The 19,889-nt window shown below is 38.8% G+C and overlaps 1 protein-coding gene across 4 annotated transcripts in view; it reads left to right on the forward strand.

The window, feature by feature from the left end:
• PARP4 (poly(ADP-ribose) polymerase family member 4) overlaps positions 1-19,889 on the forward strand; it is a 95,810-nt gene that overhangs the window by 70,605 nt on the left and 5,316 nt on the right. For 2 of the 4 annotated variants that reach the window (XM_070749764.1, XM_070749767.1), the window contains exons 31-39: positions 3,371-3,478; positions 5,043-5,093; positions 6,144-6,194; positions 6,521-6,595; positions 6,736-6,996; positions 10,785-10,835; positions 11,166-11,246; positions 11,380-11,646; positions 19,164-19,238. In XM_070749764.1, coding sequence (XP_070605865.1) covers positions 3,371-3,478; positions 5,043-5,093; positions 6,144-6,194; positions 6,521-6,595; positions 6,736-6,996; positions 10,785-10,835; positions 11,166-11,246; positions 11,380-11,646; positions 19,164-19,238 — 1,020 coding nt within the window. The remainder of the gene's footprint in view (positions 1-3,370; positions 3,479-5,042; positions 5,094-6,143; positions 6,195-6,520; positions 6,596-6,735; positions 6,997-10,784; positions 10,836-11,165; positions 11,247-11,379; positions 11,647-19,163; positions 19,239-19,889) is intronic. The other 2 variants (XM_070749766.1, XM_070749765.1) reach the window with 1 other exon arrangement.

Genomic DNA, 19,889 nt, shown 5'->3' on the forward strand with positions numbered 1-19,889 from the left:
GCCCCCTCTCTAGGAATCTCCTGGGAGGAAACAGGGCGAGAAAAAGCAGGAAAAAGCCACCATGGGGCCTCTCTAGGAATCTCCTGGGAGGAAACAGAGCTGGAAAAGCTTCTCTAGGAATCTCTGGGAGGAAACAGGGCCTCCACCCTCCCTGTGGTTTCCTCAATCGCACGCATTATTTACTTTTACATTGATTCTTATGAGAAAAATTGCTTCTTCTTACAAACTTTTCTACTTAAGAACCTGGTTACGGATGAATTAAATTCATAAGTGGAGGTACCACCGTATAACCTATAAAGCCCTACACAGCATTGGATCTGGGTGTTTGATAGATTGCCTGTCTCCAGTGTCTGCCCGGCAGTTTGGGCCAAAAGGATGGCCATATTTTATCTCTCTTCAATTAAACAATGTCATCTTCTGGGATTGAGCCTTTTCTGTCACAGCACCCACCTCTTGGAATGTTGTGCACCCTGAAATCCATACTCAGGTAGGTGTAGGCTTTAAGGATCTGGGGCTTTTCCCAGGATTTGAGGTATAGTGGATGGACCACCCCACCCCACCCCCCAAAAAATTTGCCATTAGGATGGAGGCCATGTGGATTTCAGGGAGAACTTCATTCCAGAGGACAGCTGCCACTATAGATAAGGGACATCTGACAGTCTCAAAATGGGTGAGCAGTGTGGTCGGGCAGTAGGAAAAGCAAGTTGGATGCTTGGCTGCATAGCTAGAGGTATAACAAGCAGGAAGAGGGAGATTATGATCCCGCTATATAGAGCGCTGGTGAGACCACATTTGGAGTACTGTGTTCAGTTCTGGAGACCTCACCTACAAAAAGATATTGACAAAATTGAACGGGTCCAAAGATGGGCTACAAGAATGGTGGAAGGTCTTAAGCATAAAACGTATCAGGAAAGACTTAATGAACTCAATCTATATAGTCTGGAGGACAGAAGGGAAAGGGGGGGGGACATGATCGAAACATTTAAATATGTTAAAGGGTTAAATAAGGTTCAGGAGGGAAGTGTTTTTAATAGGAAAGTGAACACAAGAACAAGAGGACACAATCTGAAGTTAGCTGGGGGAAAGATCAAAAGCAACGTGAGAAAATATTATTTCACTGAAAGAGTAGTAGATGCTTGGAACAAACTTCCAGCAGACGTGGTTGGTAAATCCACAGTAACTGAATTTAAACATGCCTGGGATAAACATATATCCATTGTAAGATAAAATACAGGAAATAGTGTAAGGGCAGACTAGATGGACCATGAGGTCTTTTTCTGCCGTCAGTCTTCTATGTTTCTATGTCAGGCCCAAAGTCATTATGTGAAGTCCAAGGTGGGCCAGACACAGCTTGCGAGTGAGAGAGAGAGATATGCCACCACACATTCCTTTCTCCAGATGCCATAGTAAGAAACACAGGAAGGAATCAGGAATCCTGCATAGGATTGGCCCTTATGACTGCAGTTGTGGGTGTGGGGATGTGAGTTGGGTTTTTGACCCGGATGTAATCTAAGGGACTCAGAGTTGGAATGATTCCAGTCGAATCCATAAATTAATAAATCTTACCCAGCGAGAAGCACAGTCGCGGAATTGATTTATTGCTCAAGCTATTTGGTTCGCTGACATTACAATTCTGGGGTCCTGTTTAGATGGCAATTTTTAATTGAAGGAACTCAGAACAGGCTAACTACCAGATTAGATTGACCAGGCAGATATTGTGGGAGACAGGCATAATTAACCAGGTTCTATGCCAGTGATGGCGAACCGGTGGCACGGATGCCACAGGTGGCACGTAGAGTCATACCTGCTGGCACGTGAGCCGTTACCTTAGCTCAGCTCCAATGTGCATGTGTGTGCCAGCCTGCTGATTTATGGCTCGCCCAGAAGCTCTGGGAGGGCATTTTTGGCTTCCAGAGAGCCTATAGAGCAGACCTGGGCAAAGTGTGGCCCGGGGGCTGGATGCAGGCTGCCCGCTGTCTGTGACCGGCCCGCGGAGGTTGGAAGGAAAGAAGGAGAAATGGAGGGAGGAAAGAAGGAAGAAAGGAGAAATGGAGGGAGGAGGAGAAATGGAGGGAGGGAGGAAGGAAGGAGAAATTCTCTTTCCATGCCATTTTGCAAAAGTCCAATAAATGCTTATTTTTTAATTGTTCATTGGTTTCATTGGCCTTTCCAGGAAATTTAAAGCAAAACCCCCACCCCACCTCCCAGGGGAAAAAAGGGGAGAAGGAGGAAGAAAGGGAATCCAAAGCTACTTTCAGGCAAAGCCTCCACTATGTTTTCTCAATTGACAATGTAGGTCAGTTGAAGAGAGGCAGCTGAAAGAAATATTTTGAAAGAGAAGTAAAGAACTGCCCAAAAGCAGAAATAAAAGGCAGAGAAAATCAGAGAGACAGAAGCTTCTCTCCATCTGGAGAAGGAAGGAAGGAAAGAAGGAAGGAAGGAAAGAAGGAAGGAAGGAAGGAAGGAAGGAGGGAAGGAGGGAGGGAAGGAAGGAAGAGGTGGGTAATTCATTTATAATTATAATATATAATTATATAAATATAATATAATATATAATTATAATTTATAATTCTGATATAATTAACTCAGTTCTACACAATAATATAAAGTATTGGGTAGAACTGAGTTAATTATATTAATCCGGCCCTCTAAAACCATCCCAATTTCTCATGCGGCCCCATGGCAAAATTAATTGTCCACCCCTGCTATAGAGGGAAGGTGGGAGGGCATTTTTATCCTCCCACGGCTCCAGAGAAGCCTTTGGAGCTTGAGGAGGGTGAAACACGAGCCTACTGGGCTCACCAGAAGTTGGAAAACAGGAGGCGGGCCCCGTTGGAGGCCCGCCTCCAGAGGGCCTCCAACGGGGCAGGGAAAGCTGTTTTCGCCCTCCCCAAGCATTGAATTATGGGTGTGGTCACTTGGCATGCGTGATAGCATGCACGCATGGTCTTTTAGCACCCAAGCAAAAAAAGGTTCGCCATCATTGTCCTATGCCTTTGTTCCAGAGGTGGGTTCCTACTAGTGCGGTCCAGTGCTCCACTCCGGTAGTGGCAATTTTTTTTTGAACAGGTGAATAAACCAGGGAGATGGTTGGCTTATAAAGTAAGGAAAGATAGAGAAAAAAATGGATAAAATACTTAGAGGATGAAGAAGGAGAATTGAAATATAAAGAAGATGAAAAAAAGGAAATACAATGGGAATTCTACCAAAAATTATATAAACAAGATGTTATTGAGGATGAGAAAAATTGTCAATACTTAGAAAAGGAAGGAAGAATACTACATAATTGTATAATTTTGCTGCGACTGTTCCGGTGTTTTATCTTTGCTGGTCCATGCATGCCGCCATCTTTTTTTTCTTCTAATTTTAGGTGAATTTTCATCGCTCTGCATATGCACAAAAGCAAAGCTATGCTCAGGATCCCATGCATGTGCTAAACAGCGCAAATGCAATGTATAAGCAGTTCAACTGTTTTCTGGTAAGAGGAACCTGACCCTGCTTTGTTCCACAAATACAACAACACCCCTGATTTTGATTCTGGGGGATATCAATAATTGCAATAGTGTTATCTCTTACAAAGTAATTCAAACATACTTGGACAAAATTGTAGGTGTAAACAAACAACATTAAACGTGTATTATTTACATCTGTTTTATATAACACAAATAAATCAGGGGTTTCTAAACTTGGCAACACTTTTAGACTGATTGATTGATTGATTGATTGATTTTGAACATTACACAATGAGGGTTTTAGTGGATATATACACACAGTAAAATACATAATGAAGGATATACTCTATAAAATCCTCTATACATTATAGAGGATATACTCTATAAAATATAAATATGTCTAAGAAAGAATAGAAGAGAAGATATAGGAATAAAATATATCAATGAAAGAATAGAAGAAGAGATATAGGAATAGAAGCAAGGTATAGGAGATATAGGAGAGCAATAGGACAGGGGACGGAAGGCACTGTAGTGCACTGGTACTCGCCCTTTACTGACCTCTTAGGAATCTGGAGAGGTCAACCATGGATAATCTAAGGGTAAAGTGTTGGGGGTTTGGGGATGACACTATGGAGTCCGGTAATGAGTTCCATGCTTTGACAACTCGGTTACTGAAATTGTATTTTTTCCAGTCAAGTTTGGAGCGGTTAATATTAAGTTTAAATCTGTTGTGTGCTTTTGTGTTGTTGTGGTTGAAGCTGAAGAAGTCACCGACAGGCAGGACGTTGCAGCATATAATATTGTGGGCAATACTTAGATCATGCTTAAGGCGTCTTAGTTCTAAGCTTTCTAGGATTGAAAGTCTAGTCTCGTAGGGTATTCTGTTTCAAGTGGAGGAGTGAAGGGCTCTTCTGGTGAAGTATCTTTGGACATTTTCAAGGGTGTTAATGTCTGAGATGCGATATGGGTTCCAAACAGATGAGCTGTATTTGAGGATGGGTCTGGTGAAAGTTTTGTAAGCTCTGGTAAGTAGTGAGAGATTGCCAGAGCAGAAGCTACGTAGGATTAGGTTTACAACTCTTGAAGCCTTCCTGGCTATGTTGTTGCAGTGGGCTTTGGCACTTAAGTCTTTTGTTATTAGTATATTGAGGTATTTAACCGAGTGGGGGTTATCTGTGATAATTTGATTATTCAGTTCATATTTGGAGTTCAGATTTTTCTTCCCAATGTGTAGGACAGAGCATTTGCTGGTTGAGATTTGGAGTTACCATGTGTTAGACCACTCGGAAACAGAGTACTTATGTACTTCAACTTCCAGAATTCCTTAACCAGAATTCTGACATTGAGGTCCACATATTTTAAATTTGCCTAGTTTGGAGATCCTTGAAATAAATGATTAAAGGTATTTGTCACATTTTTGTAAGATAGAAATTCGAGTGTCTTTTAAACTTTATGACAAACATTCCAGGGGGGAAAATGTTTGAGAAACCGGGTAACTTGAATCTTTTAAGCAACTTATCTGCTATTCTGAACAATAATTTAGAATGTTTGTTTATGAATCTAATCTAAATCTAACAAATATTTATTTAGGAGTTGGAGGATGACTTTTTACTGGGTTGTTGTAACTCTGCACCACCTGAGGTAAGTAGTTAATATAAAAACAGTCAGTGAATATTCTATTTTCTACCAATCTTTTGTCAAACAGGAAAACTGTGATCAACCATTATCTTTAGGCAAATCTGTTCAGACAATTTTTTTTTCTATGATTTAGATTCATAGAGGAGAAGGTTATGTGTTTCCTGGGTTTGAGACAGTTTTTGGGATTGTAAAATAGAAAATCAGAGAACCTTTGTCAAGCTGTAGCTTTATTCAGGAAAAGACTTAAATATTCAAGCATTGGCAAAGGACTTTACTATGATGATGACGACAAAAACAGAAGAACAGAACGTCTAAAGTATTGAAAGTCTAGTCTCGTAAGGTATTCTGTTTCGAGTGGAGGAGTGAAGGGCTCTTCTGGTGAAATATCTTTGGACACTTTCAAGGGTGTTAATGTCTGAGATGCGATATGGCTTCCAAACAGATGAGCTGTATTTGAGGATGGGTCTGGTGAAAGTTTTGTAAGCTCTGGTAAGTAGTGAGAGGTTAACAGAGCAGAAGCTACATAGGATTAGGTTTACAACTTTTGAAGCTTCTTGGCTATGTTGTTGCAGTGGGCTTTGGCATTTAAGTCTTTTGTTATTAGTATACCGAGGTCTTTAACCGAGTGGGGGTAATCTATGATAATTTGATTATTCAGTTCGTATTTGGAGTTCAGATTCTTTTTCCCAATGTGTACGACAGAGCATTTGCTGGTTGAGATTTGGAGTTACCATGTGTTAGACCACTCGGAAACAGAGTACTTATGTACTTCTACTTCCAGAATTCCTTAACCAGCATTCTGACATTGAGGTCCACATATTTTAAATTTGCCTAGTTTGGAGATCCTTAAAATAAATGATTAAAGGTATTTGTCACATTTTTGTAAGATAGAAATTCGAGTGTCTTTTAAACTTTATGACAAACATTCCAGGGGGAAAAATGTTTGAGAAACCGGGTAACTTGAATCTTTTAAGCAACTTATCTGTTATTCTGAACAATAATTTAGAATGTTTGTTTATGAATCTAATCTAAATCTAACAAATATTTATTTAGGAGTTGGAGGATGACTTTTATACGGGTTTTTCTAACTCTGCACCACCTGAGGTAAGTAGTTAATATAAAAACTATTCTATTTTCTACCAATCTTTTGTCAAACAGCAAAACTGTGATCAACCATTATCTTTAGGCAAATCTGTTCAGACAATATTTTTTTTCTATGATTTAGATTCATAGAGGAGAAGGTTATGTGTTTCCTGGGTTTGAGACAGTTTTGGGGATTGTAAAATAGAAAATCAGAGAACTTTTGTCAAGCTGTAGCTTTATTCAGGAAAAGGCTTAAATATTCAAGCATTGGCAAAGGACTTTACTATGATGATGAAGACAAAAACAGAAGAACAGAACGTCTAAAGTATTTTTTTTTAACTCCACAGAAGCTTGGCGCCAGTTTTGATAATTACCGGTACCTTTGTTCAATGGGTGCTATGTTAGATGATATTGAAACTCAGGTCAGTGCTCAGATAAGGAGTACATACACACACACACACACACACACAATTAAATGTAATCAGCTTATATTTCAGTCTTTAAGTGCTTACATTTCATATTTAACAGCTAGTGTCTTTACAAACTTGGTTTTGATTTTCAGGAAATACCTGCAGGCATGTGTGGGGCAGGGGAGGAAGAAATCGCTTTTGGATCACTTCACAGCCCCCTTGTTTGTAACCCTGTTTCACCCCCAAAAAAGAAAGCCGTTCCTAAGCTTCTCCTTGCCGTTCAGTCAGAAGAAGAAACAATTTCCAGAAAAGGGTCCCGAATGGCTTCTTATAAAAAAAATGCAACTGCTTCTGAAAATAAATTAAGGACAACTCATTATGCAGCTAAATCCTCAGAAGATAATTCATGCCAGGTAAGTTGTAGTACATTTTTAATACAGTTATTTCTAGTATGGATGTCCTATATGCTTTGTTTATATGAGGGCTGAATGAAAAGTAATGAATCCACCTCCATAACTTTAGTTTAATAGGGATACAGTGGAACCTCGACATACGAGCAGCTCTACTTACGAGCTACTCGAGATAAGAGCTGGGAGGGGAGCGACATTTTTGTTCGCCTCCCGAGCTCACATTCGGGATACGAGCGCCAAGGAGCTGTCTCCTGAAGCCGAACGCTAACTTCCGCGTTCGGCTTCAGGAGACAGCTCCTTGGCGCTCGTATCCCGCGTGTTTTAAAAGGTTGCAGCCGGCCTGGGGGGCTCGCTGGGAAGCCCCCGAGCCCCCCAGGCCGGCTGCGACGTTTTAAAACACCCGCGCCGCTTCGCAGCTGTCTCCTGAAGCCAAACGCTAACTTCCGCGTTCGGCGGCAGCGGGTTTTTTTGTTGTTGCACGGATTAATTGACTTTACATTGTTTCCTATGGGAAACAATGTTTCGTCATACGAGCGTTCCGACTTACTAGCCTCCTTCCGGAACCAATTAGTCTCGTAAGTCGGGGTTCTACTGTATTTTAATAAATGAAACAGGAGTCCGTGAAATGAACTCTATTGTTACTGTATTTAATTCTCCACGTACCATATTTTTCGGAGTACAGTGTTCCCTTGACTTTCACGGGTCCGACATTCGCGAAAAGTCTATACCAGTGATTTTCAACCTTTTTTGAGCCGCGGCACATTTTTTACATTTACAAAATCCTGGGGTACACCACCAACCAAAATGACACTCTAACACGGTGCATATTGTACATATAGTTAATAATATAGTATTAAAATATAGTTTATTGATTTTTTAAGAGAAGAAAAAAAAAGGAAAAAGAAAAAGGAAAAAAAAAGGGGGGGGGGAAATAGGGATACAAAAAGTAAGGGCGATACAGAACAATAAACATATTTCCGCATAAGATATATAACTTATTGTATATCAGTTTTAAACATTTAACTGTACATTTTCATGTTATACTTAATATTTAACGTTTTATAGTTTCGTATCTATAGGTTTATTTAGTAATATATTAGTATGGTTAGATAAGATAAGGTAGGATTTGAGTGGGGAAAGGGATGATACTTGCGATATAGCAGGCGTAGGCAGTTTAACGACATATTTTTAAATTATAGTGTTGTGGGTGTGGGTGTGTAAATTGAGGATGGTTGCATATTACATTGTTAATAGATTATAGATAGATATCAGAGGGATTGAACTCAGACAGAACATCTAGTTTGTATTTGGTCTAAAGAGTTTTCAGTTGGTTTCTGTTTTATTGTCATTAGTGTTGGATAGCCATCTGTACCACTTCTCCCAGGCCTTGTAGAACTCGGATTCATTTTTATTTTGTATTTCCATTGTCATTTTGGATAGTTCAGCACATTCCATGATTTTACTAATAATAGTTAAAGTTGTTGGGATGTTGTTTTCTTTCCATTGTTGGGCATATGTTAGTCTGGCGGCAGTCAATATTTGTATGATAAGGTATCTGTCTTCTTTGGTGGTTTTTTGTCGGAGGACACCTAGAAGAAACAGTTCGGGTTTGATTGTAATCTTTATCGATATGACTTGGTCTATTATTCTTTTAATTTCTGTCCATAATTTTTTGGCATATGTACAAGTCCACCATAAATGATAATAGCTTCCTTGTTTCTCTTTGCACTTCCAGCATAGGGGTGATATATTTGGGTACATTTTTGACAGTCTGGCTGGTGGAAGATGCCATCTGTAAATCATTTTGTAAAGGTTTTCTTTGTAGGATATTGTTGGTGTCAATTTATAATTCATTGTGAATATTTTTCCCCATTCTGTAAGGTTTATTATATATCCGAAATTTTGTGTCCATGCTATCATGCATCCTTTGACTATTTCTTCTATGGTGTCTTGTTTTAGTAAGTAGGTGTACAGTATAGTTTAGAAATTATTTTTATGTTGGGTCCAAATAGTATTAGATCGAGGGGGTTGGTATTTTGAAACCCAAAAGTGTTTTTATGGTATTTGTATTTAGCATTTATATGAGTGTATGTGAACCAATCTATGTGTATTCCATTTTCTTGCATCTGTTGTCTAGTTAAGATGTTGTCGTTAGAATCAAGTAGGTTAAAGTAGGTTATTATTTTTGGAGTGGAAAGGGCAGTCGAATATGTATAAAATTCATTTGGAGATAGCCATTTCGGAGTTGCTAAGTAGTAGTTTTTTTTAATTTGGTGCCATATTGATATTAGGGTATTTCTTATGTAATGATTTTTAAAGTGTTTTGGTATTTTGTTTGGTTCCATCATTAAAAATGGATGCCATCCTGACTGTATGTCAAATCCTTCCAATGTAAGCAGTCTTGCATTTTGGAGAGTTATCCAATCTTTGATTTTGGTCATAATCATGGCTTGATAGTATAGATAGAAATTGGGTAGGCCAAAACCACCTCTAGACCTCTGGTCTTGGAGGTGTTTTAGTTTTATTCTTGCCTTCTTTTTTGTCCAAATGAATTTTCGAATTAGTTTATGGAAATGTTCAAAGAATGATTGATTTAGTTTAGTGGGGGCTACTTGAAATAAATATAAATATCTAGGAAGGATATTTGATTTAATTGCGGCAATCTTGCCCATTAAAGATAGTTTTAGGTTTGTCCATCTGTCTAGATCTTTTTGTATGTCTTGTGTAAGTTTATCGTAATTGTCTTTTTTTATGGTGGTGTTGTTTGCTGAAATTAAGATGCCGAGATATTTAATTTTGTCCACAATTTTTAGATTGAGAGCTTGTTCTAATAGGGAGTTTTGTTTTTCTGTCATGTTTTTGGTTATGATTTTGGTCTTGTCTACATTGATTTTGAGACCAGTTATTTCCCCAAATCTGTAAAGTTCGTCCAATAAAATATGAGCTGATTTGAGTGGGTCTTGGATTATGAATACCATGTCGTCTGCAAAGGCTTGGAGTTTGAAGTGTCCTTTTTTTATTTCCATTCCGTGTATTTGTGTATTATTTCTTATATTTTTTAATAATGTTTCTATGGCAAGTATGATTATTAGAGGTGCCAGAGGATATCCCTGACGTACACCTCTCATTACTGTTATTTCCTCTGTAATAGATTTGTTGAAGAGTATTTTAGCTGATTGGTGTGAATAAATGGATTTAATTAAATTGAGGAAATTATTGCCAAATTTCATATGTTCTATTTGTGCTATGAAATATTCCCAGTATAAAGACTCAAAAGCCTTTTTCAGATCTATAAATATAAGGGCCATCTGTTTATCGGGGGTTTTATTGTAATATTCTAGGGTGTTGAGTATGGTCCGAGTATTATTACTAATATTTCTTGCCAGTAGAAATCCATTCTGGTCTGAGTGAATAATACTATTTAAGATCTTTTTTAAACGTTCTGCAATTATTGTCAAAAATATTTTATAATATAAAGAGATTGGTCCGTAATTTTCTAGGTATTTTTTATCTTTGTTTTCTTTCGGGATAATGGTGATGTAAGCTTCGGACCATGTTTTAGGAAGGTTGCCTTGAAGTAAGGCTTCATTGTATACTTTTAACATAAGTGGCTCCAATAAGTCCTGGTGGTATTTATAAAATTCTGAGGGGATTCCATCCGGTCCCGGAGTTTTATTGTTGCGTTGTTTTGCAATGGCCAGTTTGATTTCTGTGAGGGTAATAGTCTTATTTAATTTAATTTAGAATGTTTGTTTATGAATCTAATCTAAATCTAATAAATATTTATTTAGGAGTTGGAGGATGACGTTTTATCTGATCATGGTAGTTCTGCACCACCTGAGGTAAGTAGTTAATATAAAAACTGTCAGTTAATATTCTATTTTCTACCAATCTTTTGTCAAATAGCAAAACTGTGATCAACCATTATCTTTAGGCAAATCTGTTAAGACAATATTTTTTTTCTATGATTTAGATTCATAGAGGAGAAGGTTATGTGTTTCCTGGGTTTGAGACAGTTTTTGGGATTGTAGAATAGAAAATCAGAGAACCTTTGTCAAGCTGTAGCTTTATTCAGGAAAAGACTTAAATATTCAAGCATTGGGACTTTACTATGATGAAGAAGACAAAAACAGAAGAACAGAACGTCTAAAGTATTTTTTTTAACTCCACAGATGTTTGGTGCCAGTCCTGATTATTACCAGCGCTCTCGTACAATGGGTGCTATGTTAGAATTAGATGATATTGAAACTCAGGTCAGTGCCAGATAAGGAGTACACACACATACACACACACAATTAAACATAATCAGCTTATATTTCAGTCTTTAAGTGCTTGCATTTCATATTTAACGGCTAGTGTCTTTACAAACTTGGTTTTGATTTTCAGGAAACACCTGGAGGCATGTTTGCACCAGCTGAGGAAGAAATAACTTTTGGATCACCTCACAGCCCCCTTGGTTGTAACCCTGTTTCACCCCAAAAAAAGAAAGCCGTTCCTAAGCTTCCCCTTGCCTTTCAGTCAGAAGGAGAAACATTAAAACTTTCCAAAAAAGGGAAGCGAATTGCTTCTTATAAAAAAAATGCAACTGCTTCTAAAAAGAAATTAAGGGCAACTCATTATGCAGCTAAATCCTCAGAAGAGAATTCATGCCGGGTAAGTTGTAGTACATTTTTAATACAGTTATTTCTAGTATGGATGTCCTCTGTTTATATGAGGGCTGAATGAAAAGTAATGAATCCACCTCCATAACTTTAGTTTAATAGGGATATTTTAATAAATGAAACAGGAGTCTGTGAAATGAACTCTATTGTTGCTATATTTAATGCTCCATGTACCATATTTTTCGGAGTACAGTGTTCCCTTGACTTTCGCGGGTCCGACATTCGCAAAAAGTCTATACCAGTGATTTTCAACCTTTTTTGAGCCGCGGCACATTTTTTACATTTACAAAATCCTGGGGTACACCACCAACCAAAATGACACAAAATGACACTCTAACATGGTACATATTGTACATATAGTTAATAATATAGTATATCACCCTCTGCGGGGGCCTCTTATAAAAAGAAAAAGGTCAAATATCTATATACACCATCCTGATAGACATAACCAGCTGAGGCTGAGGCTTCATCTAGTGGTGGCAACATTTACCTCCAGTCCTGACCAGGATTAGAAATTGGGCCATGGGGAGGAGCAGCAGTTTCAACTACACGCCATGGCCACACAATGACAAGTGTGCGGCAGCCCAAGTGGGGATCTTCCTGGGTGTGGATGAGAGGCAGCCTGCTATTGGTTCATTGCTAGTGTTCGGGATGAATCCTAGAGGGTGATTGGTCAGTGAGCGTTCCCTGTGCCTCCACTCTTCCTGTTGCTGATAGCTGGAGGGATTGTGAGGGGAATGTTTATGTTCGGATGGAGGTGGCTGGCGGCAGGCTGGATAAATGGCTTCTGTGGGCCATATCCGTGGGCCAAGACCGTAGTTTGGGGACCCATGTTTAATTTCCCCACGGCACACCTGACCATGTCTCACGACACACTGGTTGAAAAACACTGGTCTGTACCACGGTTTTTCAAAAAAATTAATTAAAAAATGCTTCACGGGTTATTTTCTACACCATGGTTTTTCCCGCCCATGACGTCATACATCATCGCCAAATTATTGTTAATAAATAATTATGTTAATAAATATCAGGATCATTAAGTATCTTATTCAATGGTGAGTACCAGTAATAATGGTTAAGGGAATGGGAAATTGTAATTTAGGGGTTTAATAATAATAATAATAATAATAATAATAATAATAATAATAATAATTTATTGGATTTGTATGCCGCCCCTCTCCGTAGACTCGGGGCGGCTAACAACAATAATAAACACAACATGTACAATCCAATAATAAAAAACAACTAAAAACCCCTATTATAAAACCAAACATACACACAAACATACCATGCATAACTTGTAATGGACTAGGGGGAAGAGCTATCTCAACTCCCCCATGCCTGGCGGTATAAATGAGTCTTGAGTAGTTTACAAAAGACAGGGAGGGTGGGGGCAGTTCTAATCTCTGGGGGGAGTTGGTTCCAGAGGGCCGGGACCGCCACAGAGAAGGCTTTTCCCCTGGGGCCCGCCAAACAACATTGTTTAGTTGACGGGACCCGGAGAAGGCCAACTCTGTGGGACCTTATCGGTCGCTGGGATTCGTGCGGTAGCAGGTGGTTCCGGAGGTAATCTGGTCCATTGCCATGTAGGGCTTTAAAGGTCATGACCAACACATTATGACCGGAAACTGATCGGCAGCCAATGCAAGCCACGGAGTGTTGAAGAAACATGGGTGAATCTTGGAAGCCCCATGATGGCTCTCGCGGCTGTGTTCTGCACGATCTGAAGTTTCCGAACACTTTTCAAAGGTAGCCCCATGTAGAGAGCGTTGCAGTAATCGAACCTCGAGTGACTGTGAGCAATGACTCCCTGTCCAAATAGGGCCGCAACTGGTGCACCAGGCGAGTGACTGTGAGCAATGACTCCCTGTCCAAATAGGGCCGCAACTGGTGCACCAGGCGCAACTGGTGCACCAGGCGAACCTGGGCAAACGCCCTCCTCGCCACAGCCGAAAGATGATGTTCCAATGTCAGCTGTGGATTGAGGAGGACGCCCAAGTTACGAACCCTCTGTGAGGGGGTCAGTAGTCCCCCCCCCAGTAGTCCCCCCCCCAGGGTAATGGATGGACAGATGAAATTGTCCTTGGGAGGCAAGACCCTTGTCTTTAAAGTGTTAGGGTATGTCCTGTGATACTGTTCATAGCCAAAAATAGTGCAATTACTTCCGCATCTCTGCTTTGCAGAAATTTGACTTTCGCGGGCGGTCTTGGAACGCATCCCCCACGAAAGTCAAGAGAACACTGTATAAGATGCCCTAAAAAAGGCTGAAAATTTGGGTGCGTCTTATACTCCAAATGTAGGGGGGTTTTTTAAAGCTTTTTTTCAGCTCTAAAGAGGTGTTAACAGTTTGCAGAATGTTTTCATTGCTACTCCCTCTGAAGAAGTTTTTTTTTCCCCAGCCCTAAGTCTTTGCAGGCTTTTTAAAATTGTTGCTCCCTCCAAAGTAGGTTTTTTAAAGCTCTAACCAGGGGATAAAATAATGTGTTGAAGCTGACCAAACTAAGGACTCTAGCCAGATGAATACCTGGTAGGTATAAATCCTAATGCACCAGGTTTGGAGTGTATGATGGATAAGATAAGACAGTGAGATCCAACTTCACAATGTACCTTTTGGATAGCTTTGGCAATGTGAAGATTGTCACTGTTAGACTGCATCAACATTTCCTCTTTGTGCTTCCAAATTCTCCTTAATTGCTGTATTCTTTAAAGGTATTCACTCTGGCAGTCATAGTTCCCTCTAAGCTGAGCAGTGAGCAATCGCTCACTTAAAAATCATCATCAACTCAGAGTTTTTCAAACCTGCCCAGAAGCCGAGAGGGAAAGAGTGAGAGGGAAGGAGAGGAAGAGAGGAAGAGAGAGAAACAGATAGAAAAAAGAGAGGAAGGAAAAGAGAAAGAAAAAGAATGGGAGTAAGGAAGAGAGAAAGAAAATCAAAATCTACTTTGAAACTAGCTCAACTATTTAAGTGGCATTTTGATATTGATAGAGTTGCCCTATTATGAGCTCACTGTTATAGACACACAGTACAGTATTTTATTTTGAAATTCTCTGAGGCAAAACAGGGTGGGTTTTTTGTTTGTTTGTTTGTTTGTTTGTTTATTATTTACTTACTTACTTACTTACTTACTTACTTACTTACTTACTTACTTACTTACTTACTTACTTACTTACTTACTTACTTATTATTTCTGTGCCGCCCAGTCCCTTCGGGACTGCCGCTCAGACACTATACTTTTCCACCCACCCCAAAACAAAATTAGAGGGAACACTCCTGGCAGTGTAACACACTGAATTGATAGTAGTGCCAGGCTCAAGAAAATTTATGTGAATAACATCATCTAAGTCACCCAAAACTGCAACCACAAGTTTTCCTGCTAACGCCTGTGCTTCGAGCATGGAGTTTTCACGTAAAATTTTCTGATGATGTTCCACGTACTGATATTTCATTTATTGATCATAATGATAAGCTTGGGGTTTGTTGAATGTTACGATGCTGTGAAAGCTTCCACATAAGCTTCCATTTCAGAAACAATAACAATACAGTCTGTTGTCACAATCACCTTTCACCAAATGAAGTAAAGAATATATCAGGGCATCAAATTGGTCAAAACAAATTGGTCAAATTAGTCAAATCAAATTGGTCAAATTAGGAAGCAACATATCCACCCCCATCCCAGTTAAAAGTGGTGTTCCCCAAGGTAGTGTACTGGGACCAACGCTCTTCATTCTCTAGATCAATGACCTTTGCGATTACATTATATGCAACTGTGTCCTCTTCGCTGACGATGTAAAACTCTTCAACACCACCGATAACACAACTACTCTCCAAAAAGACCCCAACTCTATTTCTGAGTGGTCTAAAACATGGCAACTCCAAATCTCAACTAGCAAATGCTCTGTCCTACACATTGGGAAGAAGAATCTGAACTCCAAATACGAACTGAATAATCTAATTATCACAGATAATCTCCACTCGGTTAAAGACCTCGGTATACTAATAACAAAATATTTAAGTGCCAAAGCCCACTGCAGCTTCAAGAGTTGTAAACCTAATCCTATGTAGCTTTTGCTCTGGCAATCTCACACTGCTTACAAGAGCTTACAAAACTTTTGCCAGATCCATCCTTGAATACAGCTCATCTGTTTGATACCCATATCGCATCTCAGACATTAACACCCTTGAAAATGTCCAAAGATACTTCACCAGAAGAGCCCTTCACTCCTCCATTCGAAACAGAATACCCTACAAGACTAGATTTTCATTCCTGGGCCTAGAAAGCCTAGAACTAAGACGCTTTAAACAAGATCTAAGTATTGCCCACAAGATCATATGCTGCAACGTCCTGCCTGTCGGCAACTACTTCATCTTCAACCACAACAACACAAAAGCACACAGCAGATTTAAACTTAATATTAACCGCTCCAAACTTGACTGTAAAAAATAAAACTTCAGTAACCGAGTTTGACCAATTTGTTTTGACCAATTTGATGCCCTGATATATTCTTTACTTCATTTGGTGAAAGGTGATTGTGACAACAGACTGTATTGTTATTGTTTCTGAAATGGAAGCTTATGTGGAAGCTTTCACAGCATCGTAACATTCATTACCGGACTCCATAGTGTCATCCCCAAACCCCCAACACTTTACCCTTAGATTATCCATGGTTGACCTCTCCAGATTCCTAAGAGGTCAGTAAGGGGCGTGCATAAGTGCACCAGTGTGCCTCCCGTCCCCTGTCCTATTGCTCTCCTATATCTCCTATGCCTTTCTTCTATTCCTATATCTCTTCTTCTATTCTTTCATTGATATGTTCTATTACTATATCTTCTTTTCTATTCTTTCATAGATATATTTTACTATGAGTATCTCCTCTATAACCTTCATCATGTATTTTACTATGTGTGTGTGTGTGTATGTGTGTGTGTGTATATATATATATATATGTATGTGTATATATATATATAGATAGATAGATAGATAGATAGATAGATAGATAGATAGAGATAGATAGATAGATAGATAGATAGATAGATAGATAGATAGATAGATAGATAGATAGATAGATAGATAGATAGATAGATAGATGTTTTCGTAGATTTTCACGGGTATATGTATGTAGATTGTTCTGAGTTCGGGTTTTGCCCGTGTAATATTTTGAGTGTCTATGCGACGTTTCGGTGAAATCACATTCACCATCATCAGGCTGAAGTTTCAAGCTTCGTGCTGTTGTAAATATGGAATGTTTGCAACTGCCATTTCTTCCTTATATATAGTGTTGGGGGTGGAGATTTGGTTTGAATGTAGCAAATAGATTGGGTGACTATGTTTTAGTGATTTGATTGGTTGGTGGAATCACAATTACTTGAAGGATTGACATGGTGATTATTATGAAATGTTTTTTTGTTTAATGCTGGTTTCCAAATCTCTGGTAGGCGGGACGTGTCATCTCTTTTATTTATGCAGAGGGAGTGTTTTTCTATCTCTATTGCTTCCATTCCAGAAGAATTACTATGGATTACTATATATATGTTTTCGTAGATTTTCACGGGTACAGGTATGATGGTCTTGGTATATTTGGGTTTCTTCCCGTGTAGGATTTGGAAATTTCTGGCGACGTTTCGATCGTCATCTTCAGGCTAGTGTTTCTATATACCCACTAAAACTCTCATTGTGTGTTGGACAAAATAAATAAATAAAATAAATAAAAATCTAGTACATCCACTCTTCCGAGGTCAGTAAAATTGTTGGAGGCAATATGCTGACTCTGTAAACTGCTTAGAGAGGGCTGGAAATCACTGTTAAGCAATATATAAGTCTAAGTGCTATTGCTATTATCACTGCTATTTGGGGGATTATAACATTGGAGGCATGACTTTTCACCTACCCTTTCTAATTTTATTTCCCAGTGATTCATGCTTTTTTTTTCATAGCATATAATCAGTTAACAACAAAATAAATTTGTTCTTGACTAAAGATGAATCGTGAAATCTTTACTGAAAATCGCATTAGAATAGAATAACTAATAATAATAATAGGGTTGGATGGGATCTGGGAAGTCTTCTAGTCCAATCCACTGCCTAGGCAGGAAACCCTACACTACTTCAGACAAATGATCAGCATCTTCTTAAAATCTTCCAATGTTGGAGCATACACAACTTCTGGAGTCAAAGTGTTCCACTGATTAATTATTTGAACTGTCGGGAAATTTCTCCTTGTTTTAGGTTGCTTCTCTCCATGATTAGTTTCCATCCATTGCTTCTTGTCCTGCCTTCATGTGCATTGGAGAATAGCTTGACTGCCTTTTCTTTGTGGCAACCCCGGAGATATTGGAATACTGCTCTCATGTCTCCCTGTAGTTCTTCTTTTCAGAAACTTGTTTTCAGAAACTAGACATACCCAGTTCCTGCGTTGATCTCATAATTTAATTATGGATGAGGAATATTCATTTATAAGTAAAAATTTATTAAATTCTATTTTCTTTTGTTTTTAATTTTCCAAATCCTACCTAATTTAGTCAGCAGTCACATTTATTTATTATTTTTATTTATTATTTAGATTTGTATGCCGCAGACTCGGGGCGGCTCACAACAAAACACAACAAATCGTAACAAATCCAAATAAATTTAAATATTTAAAAAGTTTAAAAGAATCCCAATATACTAACACACACACACACAAACATACCATGCATAAATTGTACATGCCCGGGGGAGGTGTTTTAGTTTCCCCATGCCTGACGGCAAAGGTGGGTTTTAAGGAGTTTACAGAAGGCAGGGAGAGTAGGGGCAGTTCTAATCTCTGGGGGGAGTTGATTCCAGAGAGTCGGGGCCGCCACAGAGAAGGCTCTTCCCCTGGGGCCCGCCAACCGACATTGTTTAGTTGACGGGACCCGGAGAAGGCCCACTCTGTGGGACCTAATCGGTCGCTGGGATTTGTGCGGCAGGAGGCGGTCTCGGAGATATTCTGGTCCAGTGCCATGAAGGACATGAGTTTTTCATGTCCTTCCTCAATGAGGACTGAGTCTCAATCTGGATAGAGGCGGTATATTAATCTTTTGATTGACAGGCTCAGTCTTTTCTATTCTCTATTCTCATTGGACGAGGAAAATCCTATCTGAAGGCTGACTCTAACTGATCCCGGAGATCATTGTAACTAGTAGTAATCCTTTCCTATACCACATTCAGCAGGTTTAATTTTTGAGAGGAATGCTGCGGATTGCTCCTTTTCCTTCCTTTCCATTTATACTTCAGTGGTATGAAGAAGTTAGCAAATTATTATTATTATTATTATTTATTATTATTAGATTTGTATGCCGCCCCTCTCCGGAGACTCGGAGCGGCTCACAACACAAAACACGGTACAAATCCAACGATAAAAACAATTTAATTGTGCATATTCCTTGGACAACCTGAAGATTATTCTGCAAAATGTTGACGTTAAATATTTTTTAATCCTCTTCCTTCTGTTGTGGTGTACTTTGACGTTCTACTTTTCTTTGAATTTGCAGGACATAATTTCCACGTCATTTAAGGTACCCTTAAGTTCTGTTGATTGGCCTCAGCTCTTCAAACTTCAAAATCAGGTACTACTGTCTTTGTATTTAATGAAAGAAGGGTCAGTTTTAAATAAGCATATGCGTATTTGCATTTGGTTCAATTTCCAAGGGACACCTATTTTGTCAAATTATAATAATAAAAAGTGGGGACATGGAAAGTTACATTTAAATTTTTATTTCATGGTTGTTTTTATACTTTCTCCATATGTATGTATATGCATGTGAAATTCCATTTCTTTTCTCTAGTAACTTTGAATTACTGTGTTATTTCCCATTTTTCTTGCCTAGTGAGAAGAGGGTCTCCTATTATTATTATTACAGTGTTCCCTTGATTTTCGTGGGGGATGCGTTCCGAGATCGCCTGCAAAAGTTGAATTTCCGCGAAGTAGAGATGCGGAAGTAAATACACCATTTTTGGCTATGGTCAATATCACAAGCCATTCCTTAAACCCCTAAATTACCCCTAAATTACCCCTAATTTAAACCCCTAAATTACCATTTCCCATTCCCTTAATAACCATTTACTCACCATTATTACTGCTACTCACCATTGAATAAGACAGTGCTCCTGATATTTATAAACATAATTATTTATTAATAATAATTATTTTTTTTGTTATTTATTTGCAAAACTTATTAGTTTGGCAATGACGTATGACGTCATTGGGCGGGAAGAAC

This window comes from Erythrolamprus reginae, chromosome 4 (genome assembly GCF_031021105.1).
Source record: "Erythrolamprus reginae isolate rEryReg1 chromosome 4, rEryReg1.hap1, whole genome shotgun sequence".
NCBI classification, from domain to species: Eukaryota; Metazoa; Chordata; class Lepidosauria; order Squamata; family Dipsadidae; genus Erythrolamprus; species Erythrolamprus reginae.